The 21,347-nt window shown below is 20.0% G+C and overlaps 5 protein-coding genes across 5 annotated transcripts in view; 1 reads left to right on the plus strand and 4 right to left on the minus strand. All coding sequences in view use genetic code 6, as the record gives it.

Annotated features, from left to right (window-relative positions):
- TTHERM_01305850 (transmembrane protein, putative) overlaps positions 1-2,359 on the minus strand; it is a gene marked incomplete at both ends in the record, with an annotated part of 3,710 nt that extends 1,351 nt beyond the window's left edge. Inside the window, 11 exons of the mRNA XM_001025325.3 lie at positions 1-48; positions 104-187; positions 407-496; positions 610-699; positions 974-1,063; positions 1,236-1,325; positions 1,462-1,551; positions 1,601-1,690; positions 1,968-2,063; positions 2,175-2,267; positions 2,325-2,359. The exon at positions 1-48 is cut by the window's left edge and continues 168 nt beyond it. Coding sequence (XP_001025325.3) covers positions 1-48; positions 104-187; positions 407-496; positions 610-699; positions 974-1,063; positions 1,236-1,325; positions 1,462-1,551; positions 1,601-1,690; positions 1,968-2,063; positions 2,175-2,267; positions 2,325-2,359 — 896 coding nt within the window. The remainder of the gene's footprint in view (positions 49-103; positions 188-406; positions 497-609; positions 700-973; positions 1,064-1,235; positions 1,326-1,461; positions 1,552-1,600; positions 1,691-1,967; positions 2,064-2,174; positions 2,268-2,324) is intronic.
- Positions 2,360-2,844: 485 nt separating this feature from the next.
- On the plus strand, positions 2,845-5,605 carry TTHERM_001305860 (cyclic nucleotide-binding domain protein; the record flags this gene model as incomplete). Its single annotated transcript, XM_012800380.1, has 11 exons — positions 2,845-2,883; positions 2,941-2,990; positions 3,053-3,142; positions 3,291-3,401; positions 3,630-3,719; positions 3,906-3,995; positions 4,245-4,334; positions 4,635-4,724; positions 4,906-5,016; positions 5,207-5,296; positions 5,521-5,605. The coding sequence occupies 11 exons, from the start codon at positions 2,845-2,847 to the stop codon at positions 5,603-5,605; spliced, it is 936 nt and encodes a 311-aa protein (XP_012655834.1).
- Positions 5,606-6,341: 736 nt separating this feature from the next.
- On the minus strand, positions 6,342-10,054 carry TTHERM_01306850 (hypothetical protein; the record flags this gene model as incomplete). Its single annotated transcript, XM_001025326.2, has 15 exons — positions 6,342-6,591; positions 6,741-6,830; positions 6,963-7,052; positions 7,232-7,321; positions 7,379-7,474; positions 7,992-8,081; positions 8,279-8,362; positions 8,568-8,657; positions 8,784-8,873; positions 8,985-9,074; positions 9,148-9,237; positions 9,389-9,481; positions 9,652-9,741; positions 9,897-9,940; positions 10,013-10,054. The coding sequence occupies 15 exons, from the start codon at positions 10,052-10,054 to the stop codon at positions 6,342-6,344; spliced, it is 1,419 nt and encodes a 472-aa protein (XP_001025326.2).
- An 839-nt stretch (positions 10,055-10,893) lies between these two features.
- Positions 10,894-16,998, minus strand: TTHERM_01306860 (kinase domain protein). The gene is made up of 19 exons (XM_001025327.3): positions 16,726-16,998; positions 16,434-16,639; positions 16,193-16,236; positions 15,861-15,950; positions 15,546-15,635; positions 15,404-15,493; positions 14,515-14,604; positions 14,313-14,402; positions 14,148-14,237; positions 13,886-13,975; positions 13,620-13,709; positions 12,944-13,033; positions 12,733-12,822; positions 12,486-12,569; positions 12,277-12,366; positions 11,993-12,082; positions 11,855-11,944; positions 11,398-11,780; positions 10,894-11,285 (listed from the first exon to the last, which is right to left on the minus strand). The coding sequence occupies exons 2-18, from the start codon at positions 16,563-16,565 to the stop codon at positions 11,630-11,632; spliced, it is 1,581 nt and encodes a 526-aa protein (XP_001025327.3). The 5' UTR covers positions 16,566-16,639; positions 16,726-16,998; the 3' UTR covers positions 10,894-11,285; positions 11,398-11,629.
- Positions 16,999-17,597: 599 nt separating this feature from the next.
- TTHERM_01306870 (hypothetical protein) lies at positions 17,598-18,863 on the minus strand (the record flags this gene model as incomplete). The annotated part of the gene is made up of 1 exon (XM_001025328.2): positions 17,598-18,863. The coding sequence occupies one exon, from the start codon at positions 18,861-18,863 to the stop codon at positions 17,598-17,600; it is 1,266 nt and encodes a 421-aa protein (XP_001025328.2).
- Positions 18,864-21,347: the final 2,484 nt, after the last annotated feature.

The raw sequence follows: 21,347 nt of genomic DNA on the forward strand, positions 1-21,347 counted from the left end.
TTAATAAAAATCAGCTTAAATGAATAAAAAATAAAATTGAATATTATTCTCTTTGTATTTTTAGATAAATACAAATTCATTTAAAAAAATAAATAAAGCTTACATGAATGAAAAAGTTTAAAGTTTATCAAATCTTAAAAACCCAGAGAACAAATCCTAAACACTTTTGACATTCGTTTTTTACCATCTATTAATAAATAAATAAATAAATAAATAAATAAATAAATAAATAAATAAATAAATAAATAAATAAATAAATGAATGAATGAATGATTTTGTTATTTAATTAAAAACTTTAATAAATTTTATTTAAATTTTTTATGATAGAAAAATAAAAGATAAAGAATTATTTCAACTGAAAAATTAATTTATATATTGTTAATTAATTAATAATTAATAAAATTACCCAAAGCATAGGCGTAGATATGAGAGATTCGTACACTTTGCTAATTATATGCCTAAATTTGAAGCACCTTAGTCAGTTATTTAATCAGATCTTTATTGTTAAAGTAATAAATATTTGTTTTTTGTTTATTTCAAATTAAACCAATAATAAATTGCTTCTTTCATGTTAAACAAAATTAAAAAAAGAAAGAATAAAATATTTACAATAAATGAAGAAACAATTTTGAGATTTTGTTTAATTTTGCTATGTTAAAACCTAAATCAGTTACACCCTAGTTTCCTATATCATTATTTCTTTTATATTTAAAATAAAATATTGAGTGTTGATTAGTAATATATCCATATGAAAGAAGTTATCATTTATAAAATAAATCAATGAAACAAAATTAACGAATGTTAAGCTTTAGTTTTTTAACTAAAAAATCCAAAAGTATTAAATCAAAAAGTAATTTAATAATTATTTAATACATTAAATTATCAAATAAATATATATTTGAATTTATTTTTAATTTTCTAAAAATCTATATTAGTTTTTTTAGTGATGAATGAATTAACAATTAAAGTTTACTCTAAGAGAAGTGTTAAAGATTTCAAGTTTGTGTATTTCGCTTATTGAGAAATTAAATTTGATGCCCCTACATTTCCAATATTATTACAACTTTATATAAAGAAAATGGGTTAAGTTTATTTTGATAGGATTGAAATTATATTATTTAATTAATTATTACATAGTTATAAAAACTTAATTTATTTTAGAATTCATAAAAAATAAATAATTGACTTATTTCTAAAATAATGTTAAAGCATTGAAAGAAATAATTAATATTTACTATAGTGATATTGCTAAACTTGAAAGGTTAACTAATTAAGCTAATCCGCAGCCCAAATCAGAAGCTCCTTTATCACCAATTCGATTGAAGCTTTGATTGAAAATAAAGAAGTTCATTAGAAATGCTAAAAAAGTAGAAGATATAAAAAAAATAATTTAAATATGTTTAAATCTAAAATCAAAAATGTTTAATTTCTTAAATAAATTATTTGCCAAGATAAAATTACTTTAATTTAAGATCCAAGTAAGTAAGATTAACAAATTTTGTTAATTCATTGCCTAAGTTTTATGCAAAGTAATGACCTATATTATTGTTACTTTTAAATCATAATTTAAATATATTATTAAGTGGTTTCTAAAATTTACGATAAATTCAGTGTCAGAACAGAGAGATTTTATAACTTTGATAGCAAGCTGAACAAATCTTATACGAAATTATCTCCAATTTGATTTCCACTTTTTAAAAATTATATTTCGTTTAGAAAATTATGTTAAAATATGAATTAAAAAGCTATTAATTATAAATAATTTTTTTGTTTATTTATATATTTTTTAATATTGTCAGCAGACAGAAAGAAGTTAATTTTTTTTTTTGCTTTAGAAGTTAATAAATAAAGGCTTTGTTGAGAGCCAACGGAATGATGGATAAATTATTTATATATTTATTTATTGTTTATAATGGCAGCTTCTAAGATATTTATTTATTTGTTAATTAATTAATTAATTAGTTTACCTAAGACTAAGCTTCAGTGTTTAAATCTTATAGCGGTTTTAAGTTTTTGGCTAAGACGCTATTTCTTAGTTAACCTGATCATGAATTAAACTTAAACTTTTATATTAAAAAAATATATTAGCTATTTATTTAAGACTAGCTAATCAAGTAAAAGAAAACCAAAGAATATTAATTTATTTGTGAATTAGTAAATAATAATTTGATTACCTTTACTATAGTTCAAGATCTTATCTTGATAACTCAGGAAGCTTTACCACTTTAGCTGGTGAAGTTGGCAGCTCTTTATTTATCTTAAACCTTCTTTAATAAAAGTAAATTTATTATCATTAAATCAATGAAATAAAAAGAAAAATTTACTCTATATTTATGACCAAGATTTCTAAATTAGCCATATTTTTAAATATCTATTCAATATTTATAAGAAATTCTTTATCTTAATCTATCATTTTTTTTATATTTATATTCATTTTGTTTTAATATTTGAAATTTATAATAATTAATTATAAATTATTTTGATTTTAAAAAACAATATAAATCTTTACCTTACAAAGTATCTAAGAGAAAATCTTAATTAATTATATATAAGTTGTTTAATATTCATTATAAATATTTTAAAACCAGTAACGACTTTTTTAAAATTTTATAAATAATTAATATTACATTACATTTTTTGATTTTATATATATCCCTTTTTTAAAGAAAGCAATTTGATAAATTTGTATTTGATAATTATTATAATTTATTTGTTCGTTTTATCTAAATTAATTTAATATAAAAGTTAATTAATATACTTTTTATGAATTAAATTTTCATAAATAATAAATTGATATACGTACATACATATAATAAATACATACTTTTGAAAAAATAAAAATAAATGATATAAGAGAAAACATAGTTTTAAAATCTAGAACAAGTAAATATTTATTTTTTGATTAAAAATGTTTAAATTTATTATTATCAATAAAAATAGTTTTTAAACTCTTTACCTTAATTGCATAAGGTGCTCCATATTAATTTGAGGTATATTTATTAATTAATTTTATTAAAATTAACTAAATATTTTTCTTTCAATATTTAAAAAGGGAAAATCTAATTGATGATGAGGGTGTATTGCGCTTAGGTTATGGTTTATTAAAGTGCCTTAGTCTTTCAAATTTGACACTTGATCTTTCGTAAAAAGAGTTTATTTGTTTGTGATATTCTTTAATTTAATTTCATTTTCAAAATTTTGCTTTTATTAATAATTAATTTGTTCATTTCTTTTTAATTAATATTTTTTCTTAAATTTTTCAAAATATTTTTTCTTCATAATTTAAAAAGTAAAAATAAAATTGGTTATAAAGGTGCTTCATTCTTAGGTATTTGTTTAGGAGAATGCATTAATCTCAAAAATTTGACACTTTACCTGAGCAATCATTTTTTTTACAAAAAGTATTTTTAATATAAAAATCAATTGAAAACAAAAAAACTAACTCTTTTATTTTATTTATTTATTTATTATCTTTTTATTGATTTAAAATTTTTTTTTTCTTTGTTGCTAATTTAACTGGCTTTTTCATTCAACTTTTGCTTTTATTATTAATTGATTAATTCATATCATATTTTTTCTTCTAAATAAATAAATAATTAACTGTGTAATTTTCCTCAATACTTAAAAAGTCAAAATTAAATTGGTGATGAAGGTGCATCAAAATTAGGTTTTGGTTTAGGAAAGTGCACTAACCTCTAGAATTTGACACTTTATCTTGAGTAAAAGAGTTTATTTGTTTTGCATTGTGATATTTTTGAATAAAATGAATTTAAGCGAATATAATTAACTATTTTAATTTATTTATTTATAAGCATTTTTATTTTTTATTTATTCATATTTATTCTTCATTTTTTCCTTCTAATTAATTAAATTAACTATATATTTTTTCTTCAATATTTATAAAGCTACAATAAAATTGGTGAAACTGGTGCATCAGGTTTAAGTTCTGGTTTAAGGATGTGCACTAATCTCTCAAATTTGACAATAAATCTTGAGTAAAAAGAGTTTTTAATGTGATATTTTTTAACATAAAAATGAATTTAAAACAATTTTATTAACTCTATTAATTTATTTATTAAATTTTTTTTTTTTTTATTAATTTCTTTGTTAATATAACTAATTTTTTTATTTACTACTATTGCTTTTATAATTCATTTATTTTCTATTATTCAATATTTTTTCTTCATTTTTTTGCTTCTATTCTAACTAATTAACCATATATTTTTTCTTCAATATTTAAAAAGAGAGAATAAAATTGGTGAAAAAGGTGCATTAGACTTAAGTTCTGGTTTAGAAAAGTGCACTAATCTCTAAAGTTTGGCACTTAAACTTGAGTAAAAATAATTTATTTATTTTCTTTGAATTGTGATACTTTTGAATTTAAAAACAAATTGAAAACAATATAATTAACTCTTTTAATTTATTTTTTAGCTTTTTGTTAGATTTATTATTCATTTTTAAATTACCTTTTTTTATTTGTATGTTAATTTAAATCATTTTTCAATTAAAAATTTTGCTCTTATTATTAATTCATTCATTTATTTGATATTTTTTCTTCATATTTTCTTTCTTTCTAACTAACTAACTAGCTAACTAATTAATTAACTATATAATATTTCTTCAATATTTAAAAGGATTAATTAAATTGGTGATGAGGGTGTTAAACGCTTAGGTTCTTCTTTAGGAAAGTACACTAATCTTTCGAATTTGAAACTTTATCTAAGGTAAAAACAGTTTATCTGTTTTGAAATGTGATATTTTTTAATATAAAAATGAATTGAAAACGATATTACTAACTCTTTTAATGCATTTATTTTTTTATTTATTAGCTTTTTACCTTGATATATTTTTATTTTTCCACCTAACTAATCTGTTAAGAATACGTTTTTCTTCAATATTTAAAAGGTACAATAATATTGGTGATGATGGTGCATCAGGTTTAGGTTTTGGTTTAGGAAAGTGTGCTAATCTATCAAATTTGACACTTGATCTTGGCAATCATTATCATAACCACTCGTATTTTTTATTTTCTTTTTTTTATTATTCTTGAGTTTTTTTTTTCTTCTTTCTTTGCTATTTGCTTGTTGATTTAACTAATTTTTTCATTTTCAACTTTTACTTTTTTTATTAATTATTTTTCAAGTTTTTTCCTCAGTTTTTCCTTCTAACTTACTAACTATATATATTTTCTTCAATATCTAAAAAGTTCTAATAAAATTGGTATTTAAGGTGGATCAAGTTTATGTTCTGGATTAGGAAAGTGCTCTCATCTTTCAATTTTGACACTTGATCTAAGGTAAAAAAAATAATTTGTTTTGGATTGGTTGCTATATTTTTTGATTATAAAAATTAATTGAAGACAATATAACCAACTAACTCTTTTAATTTATTTATTTAGTATATTTTTAATTTATTTATTTATTTTTATTTTATTTATTTATTTTTCAATTTGGTAACATTTTTCAAAATATTTCATTCTATTACTTTTTTTTAGTAATTTTCACTAATTTATATTAAAAGCAACAGCAAAATCTAGAAATCAAATTAAGTGAAAGCAAAATGCCTCAAATCAAAAAGATTAGTTTTCTTAAAAATAGATTTGTGATTACTAAATACTGGTGAAAAAAAATAATAAATATAAAAATATTTGGAATATTATTATAAAATATATTACATTTTTTAATATTGAGTAATATGGTAATTTTACCTAAAATTTAGATAAATTTATTATTATTTTTATATTAATAAATATTGTTTGTTGGTTAATTTGATTAAAAAAACTAAAATTTAAATATTAAATTTGTTTAAATTAAGAAATTCCTCTAAAATAAATTTAAAAAAAAATGTTTTAATTAATTAATTGCTATTGTCTTACTATGTCTTATTTAATTAAATAATTGTAAAAAAAAAAAGCTGAACAAATTTGTAATATAAAGGTATATATAGCCAGTTAATTCTTGTATTATTTATTTTATTTCTAATTTCATGTAAACCAACTTAGCTTGTGTTAATTTCAGAGAAAAACATTTCTTTAATTTTTTTGTTTGTTTATTTACATATTAAATTAATGAATGAATTTTAATAAATGTTGATACAACATAAAATATTTTTTTAAAGCTAAATTATTTAATAAATAATAATTCAGCTTCTTAGCATGAATATGATTATAAAATTTTTATTTATAGACAGAATAGCTCAATTACAAAAGTTATAAATAATAATTATTCATTTATTTCTAAATCAATTTAATAAATTTTTTAATTTAATTTAAAATTCCCAAATTTTTTTGTGATGAAAATATTTTTTTAAATTCACTCTAAATTTTCTTATTTTTTTTTTAATCATAAACTATTTTCCTGGAATTCAAAATTATCTTGCTATATAATAATTTCTTAATTATCTTACTGATCGATTTATTATACATATAAATCATCATATTCTTCATCATCTTCATAATAATAATCATTGATTTCGTCTTAAGCTTCACCAGAGTAATCACATAAAACTTAATATTGACAATTAACTAATCTCTTTATTTTTAAAACACTATTTTTTAGCCTATTCACACACTCCTCTTTAATATAAATACTCCTAGTTTATATTTTAATAAATTAATTAATTAATTTGGGTAATTATTTGTAATACTAACAAAATATTTATTAAAAAATTGTTTTAACTTTAAAAAAATTGCATTTTCAACAATTATTTTTTAATAGGAAAAAGATTAATTAATTAATTACCATATCATCAAATCTAAATATTTAAGGTTTTAAAATTTTACTAAAGAAGAAACTAATTTTGAAGCACCTTCATCACCAATTCTATTAGAGCTTTAAATATAGTTGAATGAAAAATTAAATGAATAAAATATTTGTTATTACTGAATGAATAAAAGTAGATACTATCCTAACTTTTATTAATTTATTTAGAAAATAAAATAGTTAAATTTAAAGTGAATTTACTCTAAATTAAGTTTCAATATTTAAATGCTGGTACATTTTAATAGACCTAAACCAATATCTGAGGCACCCTAATCACTAATTTTGTTATATCTTTTAAAAATAAATAAATAAATAATAAAGTATATTAAAGTATGTATGTATATATTACAAACTTTAATTTTAAGTTTGTAAAAAAGAACAAATTAGTCATTTAAAAAAATAACTGTATTTTAAATGGTAAATAAAATGATTGTTAAAAAGGAAAGAAATTATTTTTGTTAGAAATTTACGATAAATCTAAAGATAAGTTAGAGAGATTAGAGAACTTTGCTAGTCCAATTAGTATATCTCGTGCCACTTCATCACCATTATTGCTAAATCTTTTAAGGGTTATGTTTAATTATAATCTCACAAGGTAAGTTAATTTATATACTTACTTATATTTTAATTCAAAAGTTTAAAGGTGAGCTGATTTTGCTAATCCAAATAAGAACTAAGAAAGTTATTTGTTAATTGCTTAATTAAAAAGTTCTCTAATGTTTTAATAAATAAAACTTTTTAGTTAATTAGTTAGTTAGTTAGTTTATTAATTAATTTAAAGTTTTTTTTATTTAATGGCTTTTATTCTTTTATTTTTATAATAAATTTATAATATAATAAATAAAAGTGTATTTAAAACTTTATAATTCACTAACTAAAAATTAGTTTTTTTATTTAAACTTTCCATCCAAATTTAATTTTTTAATTAAATAAAAAATATCATAAAATCATTTTTTTAACAATTTTTAAATTCTAATATTAGTTTTTATTGATAAATTCAGATTTTCCTAAGAAGAATAAATTAAAATATTAAAAAAATGTTAAATATTGTTTTGCATGTAATTTTAGACATTTTAATTTGTTTGTTTGTTTGTTTAAAAAATAAATAGGTATCTTCAAATTTTAAATTCTTTATTTATTTATTTATTTATTTTATTTATTTATTTATTTATTTATTTTTATGAGCATAATATTTTATTTTGAATTTGAGAAAAAGAGTATTAAATTTACAAAAAAGTGAACTTGAGAATTGACAGATTCGTGCATTTTTACAAACCAGAGCTTAATTCAACTAATTCTTAAAGCTGAAATTCATAAGGGCTTTTAATATTAATTGAATGATAAATTATTTTTTTAAATATAAAAGAATAAGAGCAAACTTTATAATATTAATTTATATTTTAATAGCTTTTCAAATTTTAGATTGATAATTATTGATTTATTTGCTGCTAGCTGATAAATGGAATTTTAAAATTTTAATAAATTGTTAATTATAAAAAGGAAATTAAATAGTTTACATAAATGTAAAAGTAGAAAGTTTTTCACATTTTGCTAACCCAGAACATAAAATAGAAACACTATGATAGCTTGTCTTTTTCCAACTATTTATTTATTAATTTAACAAGAAATATTTTTTAAAAATAATAAATAAATAAATTTAAATATTTTATAATTTAATAAAACAATAAAAATCCTCAAATATTAATTATTTATTTATCTATTTAATGATGTTTATAAGTGTTAATATCAAATAAATTAAAATATCAAAAATAAGATAAATAAATAAATTTGATTGAGTTTATTTACCCTAATTTTAGATATAAATTAGTCAGATTTTCAAATTAAGATAATTGATTCCCTAAAGCAGATAAACCTTTGTCTGTAATTTTATCAGACCTTTTAAAATAGTTTTTATTTTTGATTTTAATAATAAGTATAACAATTTATTCAAAGGATAAAAATATTTTTGCTTTGTTTTTAGATAGAAAAGTTGCTTTTGAATAAATAGGTAATCGAATATACTTAAAACCAAGATTTAAGTGTGATAAATGAACGCATTTTGTTAGACTACAGATTAAATTTGAAACTCCTAAATCGCTTATCGCATTAAACCTTTTTATAAAATAAATATCAAATAAGTTTTGAGTCAAATTAATTTAATAAACAAATTTCATCACTTGTTTTTATTTAATTAAATGCTAAAAATGAAAATTAACTATTTACGTTAGATCAAGACACAATGTAGAAAGATTAGTAAATTTTGATATTTCTCTCCCTAGATCAGTTGTAAAGCAATCACCAAATTGATTACTGCTTTATTAAATAAATTAACAGTTAATAATAATAAAATTAAAGAATAATTTTCAATCTAAAAATTAAGATTTACCAAAGATCCAGTGATAGACTTAAGATTTAAGAACACCACACAGAATCAGATCCTAAATCCAATTTATAATTGTCATTTATTTTATTCATCCTTTAATCAAATATTATATATTTAAAAACTTATTAATCTATTATTATCAAGCATCTCAAAATATTTAAAACTCTTTTTAAATATCTTGAAAAACAGGGAAAAACATTAATATATTAATAAATAAATAAACGATTGATTGAATTAAATTTACTTAAGGCAAATACCAAATTTTGAAATTGTGGTTAATTTTGACAGTCCAATGATCACATCTTATAAAGCTTAGTTTGGAGGGAATTTACTGTATCTTTTAGAATAAATAAATTAAATTTAATAAATTAAGAAAGATTGTTAAAAATTTTATAAAAGTGAATGGATAAAGTAATATTTTATCAATAAATAGAGCTAGATTATACGAATAAAAGTAAAATTTAAAATGGGGATGGATTAAAAATCAAATTGAAAAATGGAATTTACGAAAGATTAATATAGAAATCTTCAACATTAGTAAAGTTAGGTAGAGCTGAGACTAAATCCGGTAAATAAAAATGACCATATTTACGATAGCTTTTTATATATGTAAAATATAATTTAATTATGCATTTTAAAGACAAAAAAATAAAAATTTTAGTTAGTCAATTTTAGATTTAGAATGAGTTTCTATAAAAGTTATCTTATATTTTTAGATGACATAACCATTAATATTATTAAATCAAATTTACTTCAGATTGATCTGAGCCTCTTTTTATTATAGACTGATCATAAGCTATGAATTAATTTATCAATTAATAATAAGTTTATCTTTATTTTAGGTAGTTCTTTTCAAATAAAAAATTACATTATTTTAGATTCTAAAAAAATATCCTTCGTCATATTCCATTTTGTTTTTTTGATAATATTTATTTATTTGCTTTTAACTAAAATTATTTATTTATTATGAATTAATTATTATATTTTATTTAACTATACCGAATATACTTTTAAGACTAAGCAAAATTCTTAATTTTTTAATCTTTAGACTCCAAATTCTATTTTGATTAAAAAACTTTAAAAATAATTATAAATAGGTGGGATGATTTTATTCTTGTTCTATTTTTTAATAATTTTTCAAAAAAACTATTTTTTACATTTTAAAATAAAATTAAAAATAATTTTCATTTATTTTTTGTATTTTAATATGAAGATTAATTGAAATAAACTCAAATGTAAAATAGTCAATCAGTAAACTAACTAAAAAGAATACTGAAATATCAAAAAATATGAATCATATAAAATAAAGTTAAAATTCAAATTACAAATAGATTTTCAAGAGATAATTTAAACCAATTTATTAAGTCAATCTTATTAAACATTTTTTAAAGTAAAAACCAAAAATTATTTATTAGAGCAATCAAATATCTTTTGAGTATAAATGAAAAATTGTTAATAATTTACTAATAAAAAGAAATTTATTAGTTAGACAATATTTTATCATTTTTTTTGAAGCATTTATATAAATATATGAGTATTCTATTTTATAATTTACATGAAACTTTCAAATAAAAATAAATAAATAGATAAAAATAAATTATTTGATGGGTTAAACCTAAAAAATAAAAAAAATAAAAAAAATTTAAATAATTCATTAAATGATTATTTGAATTTTACTTAAATTAAATAATTAAATTTCTTCAATTATTTTGTTTGTTTGTTTGAAATAATTTATGATTGAAATAAATTAATTTTTATTAGTATTAATAAAGTTTAAACCCAAAATAAATATAAATAAGTAAGTTATAAACAAAATAAGTCTTTATTTTTTACAATAATTATTATTTATTAATATGAATATTCATTAACTATCTGCTTGATTTTAATTAATAACATCATTTTATAATCCTAAATTATTAACTTAAAATCCATTTTCTTAGTAATCATTATCGTCTTAATCAACATCTTCTTCATCATCTTAATCATCTTCATCTTCATCTCCATCACTATTAATATTATCATCACCATTTTCTTCATCAGAATTATCATAAAAAACCAAAAAACTCTTTAAAACTAATCTTTTTATTTTTAAGACTTACCTTTATAGCTTTTCAATACAAGTCTTTTTTATTTTATGTTTCCTTTTTTAATAATAAAAGTAAATAAATTTAGTTAAGTTCTTTATTGGATAAATAAATTATTTTTTCTAAATAATTTCAATTAAAATTAACAAAATTAAAAAAAATAATTTACTATATTTTTAGAATCAAGATTTTGAGTTTTAACAGTTTTCTTATTCCATAAACTAATTTTGATACTCCTTCATCGCCTATTTTATTCCCACTTTAAGAAAATTAATAAAAAATACACATAAATATGTATTTATCAAAGTAAAAAATATTTTTAAAATTCAATCAAATTTAAATTGATTTAACAAAAAACTTAATAAATAAAAATTTTTGAATAATTTAACTAAAAATTCAAATCAAGTTGTTAATTTTTATTTAAATTATTATGAAATTGAACAAGAAAAAAATTATATTTACAATAGATCAAGCTTTAATTATGAAAGATTGTTGCACTTTGCTAATGCAATACCTAAATCTGATACTCCCTAATCACCAATTTAATTACGTCTTTGGAATAATAATTAATTATTAACATTTTTAAATAGATATTCAAAATTAAATAAATAACTAAAAATCTTTACTATAAATCAATATTTAAATTTGATAAATTAAAGCATTTTGACAATCCAGCTGCTATTGCTTCAGCACCTTCATCATTAATATTGCTTTATCTTTTTATATTTTTCTAAGAATTAGAAATATTCTTTTTCTTAATTTACCTAAAATCTAACTTTAAATATTAAAGATTGACTAAATTTGCTATTCCAGATATAAAATCAGAAAAACCATAAGTGACAATTTTATCAAACCTTTTATTGCAAATAAAATGTTTTATTATTTGTTGATAATTTATTCAATGATTAATTATTCTTAATACGGTATTTTATTATTAAAATTTATTATCTATCAAATAGCTTAAAATGATTAAAAAATATATGCATTTAAATAATATTAATTTATTTATTTATTTTGCAATTATATAAAAATCTCAAATTAAATTTACTTGAAATCAAATTTTAAAGTTGATAAATTTGAGCATTTTGTTAATCCAGCTCCTAAATCTTGTAAATCTTAATCATTTAAATCGTAAGGGCTTTTTTTTAATTTTGTGTTAATTGAGTATAAATTTTAAAGCAGATATTCTAAAAGGAATTAAATAAGTTTACTGTAAACAAAGACCTAATTACAAATAAATTAATAAATTAAATTTACAAAAATGAAAAGGTTTAAAGATTAGCGCAATTTGATACTCCTGAGCACAGCTGCGTGATACCAAAATGACTACTTTTTGACCAGCTAGATTTATTAAAGTTAAAAATGCGAATTTATTTTTTAAAAAAATAAAGCAAAAAAAATTAATTAATTGGTTTGAATTAAAAAATAAAATTTTATATTGAAATTAATTTTAGAGTTAAATAATTCTATTTAATTTATTAAAAATAAAAAATTGTTATTTTACTAAAAATAAAGTCGCAAATTTAGAAGAGTAGTGCATTTTGCTATATTTGAACCTAATGCTGATGCTCCCTAATCAGTGATTTTATCAGATCTTTTAAATTAAAATAATTTTTATTTTAGTTCTAAATAATAAACATAAATTGTAAAAAAAATATTATCAAATTTTGAAATTAGATTTCAAAATATGTTAAAAAATTGAATTTATTTTTTACTTTAAACCAAACAGCAGCTTTGAAAGCTTTTAGAATTATGATAGACTAGAACTGAATTACGATACACCTAGATCACCAATTTAATTGTTACTTTATAATTAATGCAAATATAATTTAGTTTTAACAAAAGTATTACAAATATATTGAGAAAATATTTAATAATTATTTAAGTAAATTCATTAAAAAAATTCATATTTTGTTTGAAAAGATTAAATATATAAAAGCAGTTTTAATTTACCCCAAATCGATGTTCAAATAAAAGATTAGAAAATTTTGCCAATTCAAAACCTAATTCCTAAGCTCCACTGTCATCAATTTTATTTAGGCTTTAATTTAATTTAACAAATTAAGTAATTAGAATTTAATTAATTATTAAAAGAAAAATTAGCAATTAAAAAGTATAAAGAAATTTGAAGTAGAACTAATTAATCAATTAAAAATTCATTATACTTTAAACTTTATATTAAAAAAGATACAATTATCTAGCTAACTGCTAACTAACTAAATAACTACAAATTAATCAACTAATTTTTGAAATAAACTAAATTAATATTAATTTCTTTATTGAAAGAAATTGAGAGATAAATTTTTATCTTAATAATTTATTTTTGATTTTTAGATGTAAAATAGAAATTAGTTCTAATCAAATAACTTTGAAAACTGAGTTAAAATTTACTTGAAGAAGAGAGAAAGATGTGAGAGTTTATTGCATTTGGTTAATTAGGATATTAAATTAGATGACCCAATAGAAGTGATCTTGTTCATGCTTTATAATATAATTAATTATTGATAAATTTAAGTAATTTAGAGAAATCAAAAATTTATTTAAAAGATCATGCATGCTGGCAATTAAAAAACTAATGTCTTTGTTTTTTCAGTCAAATTAAATGTAAAAATTATTTTGGTTTATTAGGTTAAATTTGCAGAAAAAAAAGAGTTTACTTTAATGAGATGACCAAATGTTCTATGTTAAATAGTTGTGATATTCCAGATCCTAAATCTGAAACTCCTTAGTCATAAATATCATTGCAACTGTTTTATAAAATTAATTTTAATTTTAAATTTTTTAAGAAAAATATTTTAAAAAAGAATTAAATAAATAAATAAATAGCTTAAACTTAATAAAAACATAAATAATTCTTCAAGCAATTTCAATTAAATTTTTATTTATTTGATTGTTCAAAATAAATGAATGAAAATTTACTCTAATTGTAGATTCAAAGTGTTAAGTTTAATTAATTTAGATAATCGAGAGCTTAAGTCTGAGGTTAGCTCAGAATCTATGTAATTCAAACTATAAATAATAGAAAAAATTTATTATACTTTTTGTTAGAAATAAAACTATGTATGTGTAAATATTTTGATTTACTTAAATTTGAGTATCAAGTTGAAAAGATTAGTGCATTTTTCTAATCCAGGACACAAATTTGTTGAACATTCAGTGCCTATTTTATTATACCTTTATCATTTAAAATAAATTGTTAAAAAATATATTCGAATTAAATTAAAAATCAAAAAAAACAAGCAACTTTCTATTAAATTATTGATTTTATATAAACATAAATAATTACTGTAAATCAAGTTTTAAAGCAGTAAGATTGTAAAATTTGTATAAATCCGCGCATAGATCTGAAACAAATTAATCACCAATATTATTTCTCCTATTAAGTTTATTAAAAAATATATAATCATAAAAATAACCCAAACAATAAAATATGATTTTTTGGATTAAAAGTAGAAAGAGTAAATTAATTTAAATATTTTGCTAATTAATTTTGATAATATTTCAAAGAATAGAATTAAAATTTTAATCAATCAAATAGTATTATAATAAATAATTCCTTTTTGTTAGTTTTTAATTAAGAAACAAAGGATTTTTTTGTTTGAAAATGAATTAAAACAATATTTTATTGATTAGATATTTGTTAATTCAAAAAAATATAGAAACAGCTGTTTTACTTTGCTAGTTTAATGTTTTTACCTTTTAAAATATTCCTTTTTTTAGATGCTAAAAAATATTTTTAGTAAGAATTTTTAATTAAATTAAAATTAATTTGGTTAAATAAATCATATAAAAAGTATTATTAAACTTATTCGATTTCCTTATGGTTTTTTTGATAGAAAATAAAAAAGATGTTATTTTAAAGTCGAAAAAATAATAAAAAAGTTAATTTATTTGATAAATATCTCATAAAATATTTTATTCCTTTGAGTTTATTATTCTGAATTATAAAATTTATATTATATTGATTGAAAGAAAAAATATTATTATTATTCTGAATTATAAAATTTATATTATATTTATTGAAAGAAAAAAGCCAAATATTTTGAAAGCAAAATAATAATTAATCATTAAATGAATGCAAATTCAATCTTAATTTTATATTTATTTTTTCTGTGAAATCAAAATCCATTTTGAATAGATTAAAGTAGAACTAGATGAAAATAATTTAGACTTACATTAAATTAATTTGTAGTGAGGATATTTATGCACATTTGGCCAACTCGGATCCTAAACTAGATGTAAAGCGTTTGCCGATTAAATTTTATCTTTTAATTTAAATTAATTAGAACATTTTTAGGAATAATCAAATAAATTTACTGTAAATCAAGTGATAAAATTTATAGCTTAGCACATTTTGATAATCCAATGATCAAATCCTATAAAACCTAGAAGGGTATTTTGTTGTTTCTTTTTTAGCAAGAAAATAAATAAATAAATAAAATAAAATAAAGAGGTAAAATGTTTAAGTAAGAAAATAAATTTAAATATTTAAAGAAAATTAATATTGAAATTAGGCTTGAATGAGTATTTTGGCAAGAAGGTTGATTTCAATTTAGTTTCAATATTTATTTCAATATCAATCAATTTTTATTAAATTAATCAAAGAAAAATGAATAAATCAAGTTAGATTACTTTAAATCAATTATAAAACTTTAGAGATTAGTGCATTTATCAATAGCAAACCCTAAATCCGATATTCTTTTGTGAGGAATTTAATGATAGCTTTTTACATAATAGAAGAAATTAGGCAATCAATAATCATTATAATTTAAGAATTATTCGATTAGGAAATTATGGAAAAGCGAGCGAAAAATAAGAAGATATTCTCTATAATTTTTATTTAAATTCATTGAGATGCTTTATCAATATAGAGTTTTTGTTTATGAATTTAATTATTTATTCTACTTAGCCTGCATCTTTTTTTAACACTCAAGTAGTAAGAAAATAATGATTTCTAATATTACTCCAGATCTAGTTCTATATGATCAGATAGCGGTGAATCTAGAAACTTTTTTATAAGAAAGATAAGTATGGCATGAATAAATAAGCAAATATATATTTCAATTCTAAATTACAAATTAGATATTTCTATAGTAAAATTAATTGTACTTCATTTTTTTTCAAGATAGTTTATTTATTTTTAAAGAGATAATTTATAACTAAATTATTATGAATTATGGAAGACTTTGATTAATTAAGATTTACCTAAAAAAGAATTTGATTTACATATTTATTTCTTCCTATATATATTTCATTAATATTATTATTATTATTTTTTTTTTTTTTCAAAATTTTTAAAATATTCAACCTAATTATTTACTTATCTATCAATTTCATAATTTTTAAATTTTTGTTTTTGACTAATTTTAAGCAAGATTTTTTTGATCTTTCTTTTCTCTCATACCCTTTTTCTAATAAATTAGAAATAAAAAATTTTATTAAAAAAATATCAAAATTTATTCAAAATTTAATATCTCTATTCTAATAAAAAATTTACTGCACAATATATTTGTAAAATATTAATTAAACTAGATAAAAAGTTATCTATCAAATTAAGAGCAGCCTAAATTTTATTGATAATATTTGTTGTGTTAAAAATGAAATCTTTGAATCCAGAGTTTGACAAAATCTTTTAAAATACATTCATACTATAAACTATCAATTCATATTTATTTTTAAAGGAGTTATTCTGTTTGTTACAAGATAGATAGATATTATTATTTATATGAATAATTAGAACAAGATTTGCTTGTATGTTGAGATTAATCCTAACTTTTTACATGTCTATTTTTACTTTTAAAATTTTAATAATTTAATTCTAAATATAGAAATGTATTAAAAAATTAATTTTTATAAAATAATTTATTTATTTAAAGTGATTTAATTAAAAAAAATGCAGATCAAACAAAAATTTGAGATTTTTATCAATTCTTAATTAGGTTAATCAACTTATAAATTATTTATTAGTTAATAATTCAAATGATAATTGTTTCTTTTAATAATTTTTACTGATTTTAATTAAAAATGTTGATTTGGTTTCTACTAAATATTTATTTCCTACTACAAAATATTTTTATATACTTATTGTTAGTTGCAGAGTATATGTAAGTGGATATAAAATATTCTAGTATTTATTTTTGTTTCTTATTTTGCTATTTTAAATTTTCAAGTTCTTAAACTATGAGTTTTTTTATATGAAATATTTTATTTTACTTTGCAAGACAAATTATTAATTTTAATAATAAATTTTACTTTAATTTTGTTAGAATAAAATAATTAATTTTTTATTTTAAAAAAGGTATAAAAAACCGTTAATATTTATTACTTATATATATAACATATAATAATTTTATATTTATATTTTTTATTTCATAAAACTAAAATTAAAACAATACTCATAGAAGCCATCAAAAGCTAGAGCAACTAGCTGCTTGATGTTCCTGCTGTAATTGATACGTTGATTGGAATTGCTGTTTGGCTACTGAATTCTGAGTTTAGTATTTAAAAGTATGCTCCAGGTCCATTTATCGATTGATTAGGAGGATTCTAACATTTAATTGAAAGTTGATTAAGTTCATAAAATTAAAGATATTTGATAGTAGAGTCCGACCCTGTATTACTCAAAGCTAAAAATGATAAAATTTAATCATTTTAAGAGGTTTTAATAATGTTTATGGCTTTTTCATAATTGTAATTTGATTAAACTGAACTTTGGATGATGTATGTAGTGCTTAAGGAAGAACTATAAGGTTAATATGACACGATATACAACTAATTTTGCTAAGCTGTTGAATACATGAATAAAATGTAATTACCTTAGGTTAACAGAGCTCCGTATCCTGTAAAGGTTAAGTCTTCTTCTCTTTTAAAAGTGTTAGCTAGTTGTAAATTAAAAGGTGTCTATTGATCTGATGATGAGCTTACTGCTATCTCAAACATATCTGAGTTACTGAAAGACAAGAAGAAAGAATTAGTTTGGCTTTCATGAGCTGTAAGGATATTTTATTTTTAGTAAGCGTTTAGTTAAGGGATAGAGCTTAAGATGCTAACAGCTTACATATTATCTACTAAATTTAAATAAATTTTTCCATTTGCTGATATGTAGATATAATTGTTTAATGCCTGAATCCATATAGAATTTACTAAACTTAAGCCATTAATTTATTGACTGGAAGCATCGTAATTGCAGTCAATAATTAGTTTAAGGCTTGAAGGGTCTGCTGTATACTTACACAACTGTTATAACCCAAAGTTTTTACTGTCTTTAATTAGCATAACTGGACCTAACTGAGAATCTGTATAGACTTTAGTAATAATAAGGTTTTTTTGAGCAAAAAATTAATCAAAAGAACCAGTATAAGTTCCATTTGTGGTTTTGTAAGTTATTTATTTGCTAGAGATATTTTAATTTCCTGTGAATTGTACAGTGTCAAGCAATATTTAATTAATTGTATAATCATAGCAGATTACATTGAAAGTAAGCTAAGTTTAGATTGATTCCTAAGTGGTTTGTGTGCTTATTGTTGATTCGTCAACGAATAGGAAACAATTTTAAATTGTGCTATTGAAAGAAGTATAGAGCTGATTTCCAATGTAAACAGTATTAGCCATGGTTTTGGCAAGCAAGTCATCCATTAATTATATTAAATCAGACACCATTTATCCATCTTAAGTATTAAGGAATTATTAGACATGGGAATCGATTTTGGAATTATCGATTAAATCGATTTTTTTTTATCGATATCTTAAAATCAAAGTCGAGTCGATCAAAGATTTATATGTCTGAAAAAAAATCGATTCGAAGAAAAAATATTTGAAAATCGATTTTTTTGAAACTAAAAAAAATTCAAAATACAATAAATAGAAGTGATAAAACTCAGGAGAAATATTATTTTTTAATTTCATCAATTGATAAAATTTCAAAATCAAAATGTCTATTTTAATTATGGTAATTTATTAATTTCAAAAATTAAAATGTCTATTTTAATAATAGTAATTTATTTTGAAAGGAGAAAATATATTTTAAAAATCGATTAAATCGATTTCAAAAAATCGATAATTGACAAAAAAAAGTCGAAGGATTTTTGAAAAGGAAAAAAAATCGAAAGTCGAAGTCTAAAAAATTTTGAATCGACTCCCATGTCTAGGAATTATAGATTTTAAGTGACTTAAGCTGTCACACATCCATTAGTAGATGAAATTTCCCATCCAAGTAGGTTAGATGGCACCATTCCTTATGTATTTACTTTAACTGAGGAACCTTCAAAAACTATGTTTTGGTTTTAAAACTGTGTTTTAATTAAATTAACTTGATTTTAGTTGCTTTGATTGACAATAATTTCTGCATTCTTTGAGCTCACATCTTTTTGAAGAAGGTAATTGATAGAAAGGTTATCATGAGAATTTATTGTTAGAGTATTCATAAATGAGTATTCAAATGTCTACAAAAATTACTATTAGTTGTTAACTTCAACGTCAACTTATAGCATTGTAAATTCATTGATTGAGTATGATACAAAATTCTAATTACTATCAAGTAACCCAATTGTGTTTTCTGCGAAGTAAAGCTGATTAAAGTTAGAAAATTAGAAAGGGAATTTAAATACCTTATAGAGCTGATTTTAAGCAGATATTTTGTTTAATCTAAACAAATTAACTATTTAGAGATCTTGAGACTAAACTATTAAATACTCTTCTGCATTCATCAGTTGTTACAATTAGAATTACCTTAGAGCTTTCATTTGACTTAAGTTTTATACTCCAGATAAGTTGATTTACCTTAGGAAAATAGCATTTTTTCCATCACTGGTGGTCTAGTAATTGTATTAATTAATAAATATTGTGTTGGCGGAATCTCTAGTAACTAGCAAAAAGCTACGAGAGTAGAGAATAATTTCCTAAAAATATTAATTTTTAGGAATTTAGACCTGAATCTTCTATTGCATTTGTCCTAAAAGACAATCAAATAAATAGATATTATTTGAGCTATCAGTAAAGTACAAAATTCCATTTGATGAAAGCATTGAATTGATAGGATAAGATATCTGGCCATTCAAAGGAGTGGATTAGGTCATTTAAGTAACTATAGAGCTTTTTTAACTCTGTACGAAGAAAGACATGATTGTAAGTTGGTCTTTGCAGAATACAATAATTAAGTTGTTAATGATATCAGCTGTGAAATAGAAGTTTGAATTATCTGAGTATTAACATTGCAGAGGCACATCAAAGAATTAATAAGTGCTTGGATCTGTTTATTAAGCAAACACTTTAATAGCATAATTTTAGTTGTTATCAACATACGAAAAATAACCAGAATTGTCAACGTTTATCAATTAATTAGGAAGGATAATTTACTATAAAACTTGGAGATTTGAATTGCTGTCAAGTAAATTGCTTTTTACTTATACTAATGAAATTGAGACCTTTTAATCTTAAGTGACAGACTAAATAACTATGAGATCAGTTTAAGTTGAATAGATGCTAACAATATTTTTAATAGAGCTTTGAAGATTTCTTAAGCTTGTTGATGAACCATAGGACTAAGAATTCTATAAATTTGTTTGGTTCAGTAAACTTAGTGACTGAATGCTTCCGTTGATGGTTAATTCTTTGAAACTATTACTGAAATTTTAAACTAAGTTTAAGTTAGATCCAATAACAGAGTCTTCAATATTGAATTATTAAGATACTCCTTCCTTTAAATTAACAATCAAATTCTCATAGTACAAGTTCTTTAAAACGCTGACATTGCTGAATCCTGTTGAATCTAAAGGAAGAGAATCAGAGATTACTGAAAGTGATTAATTAATCAGCTTATTTGTAAATGTTAAGCTATATTGCTATTCTTAAAGAGCACTTTGAGTATATGAAAATCTTGGTTATTAGAAAAGGACTTGACTCTGCTTGAATGAAGTAGAATTAGAAATTTAAATGTAATTTAAGAGTGATATCGATTAGAATGGAATAACACTGCTGAGATAAAAAGAGTTGATACTAGGAACCTAGAATTGAGTTAACACTTAACCTGTCATTGAGTTCACTCCTATCAAGTAGTTACTAGTTGTAATTTGGATGAAACTTTCACTTTAAATGTTAATATTTAAATAGTTTCCTTAAAAG

Source organism: Tetrahymena thermophila (genome assembly GCF_000189635.1).
Source record: "Tetrahymena thermophila SB210 genomic scaffold scf_8254302, whole genome shotgun sequence".
Lineage (NCBI taxonomy): Eukaryota > Ciliophora > Oligohymenophorea > Hymenostomatida > Tetrahymenidae > Tetrahymena > Tetrahymena thermophila.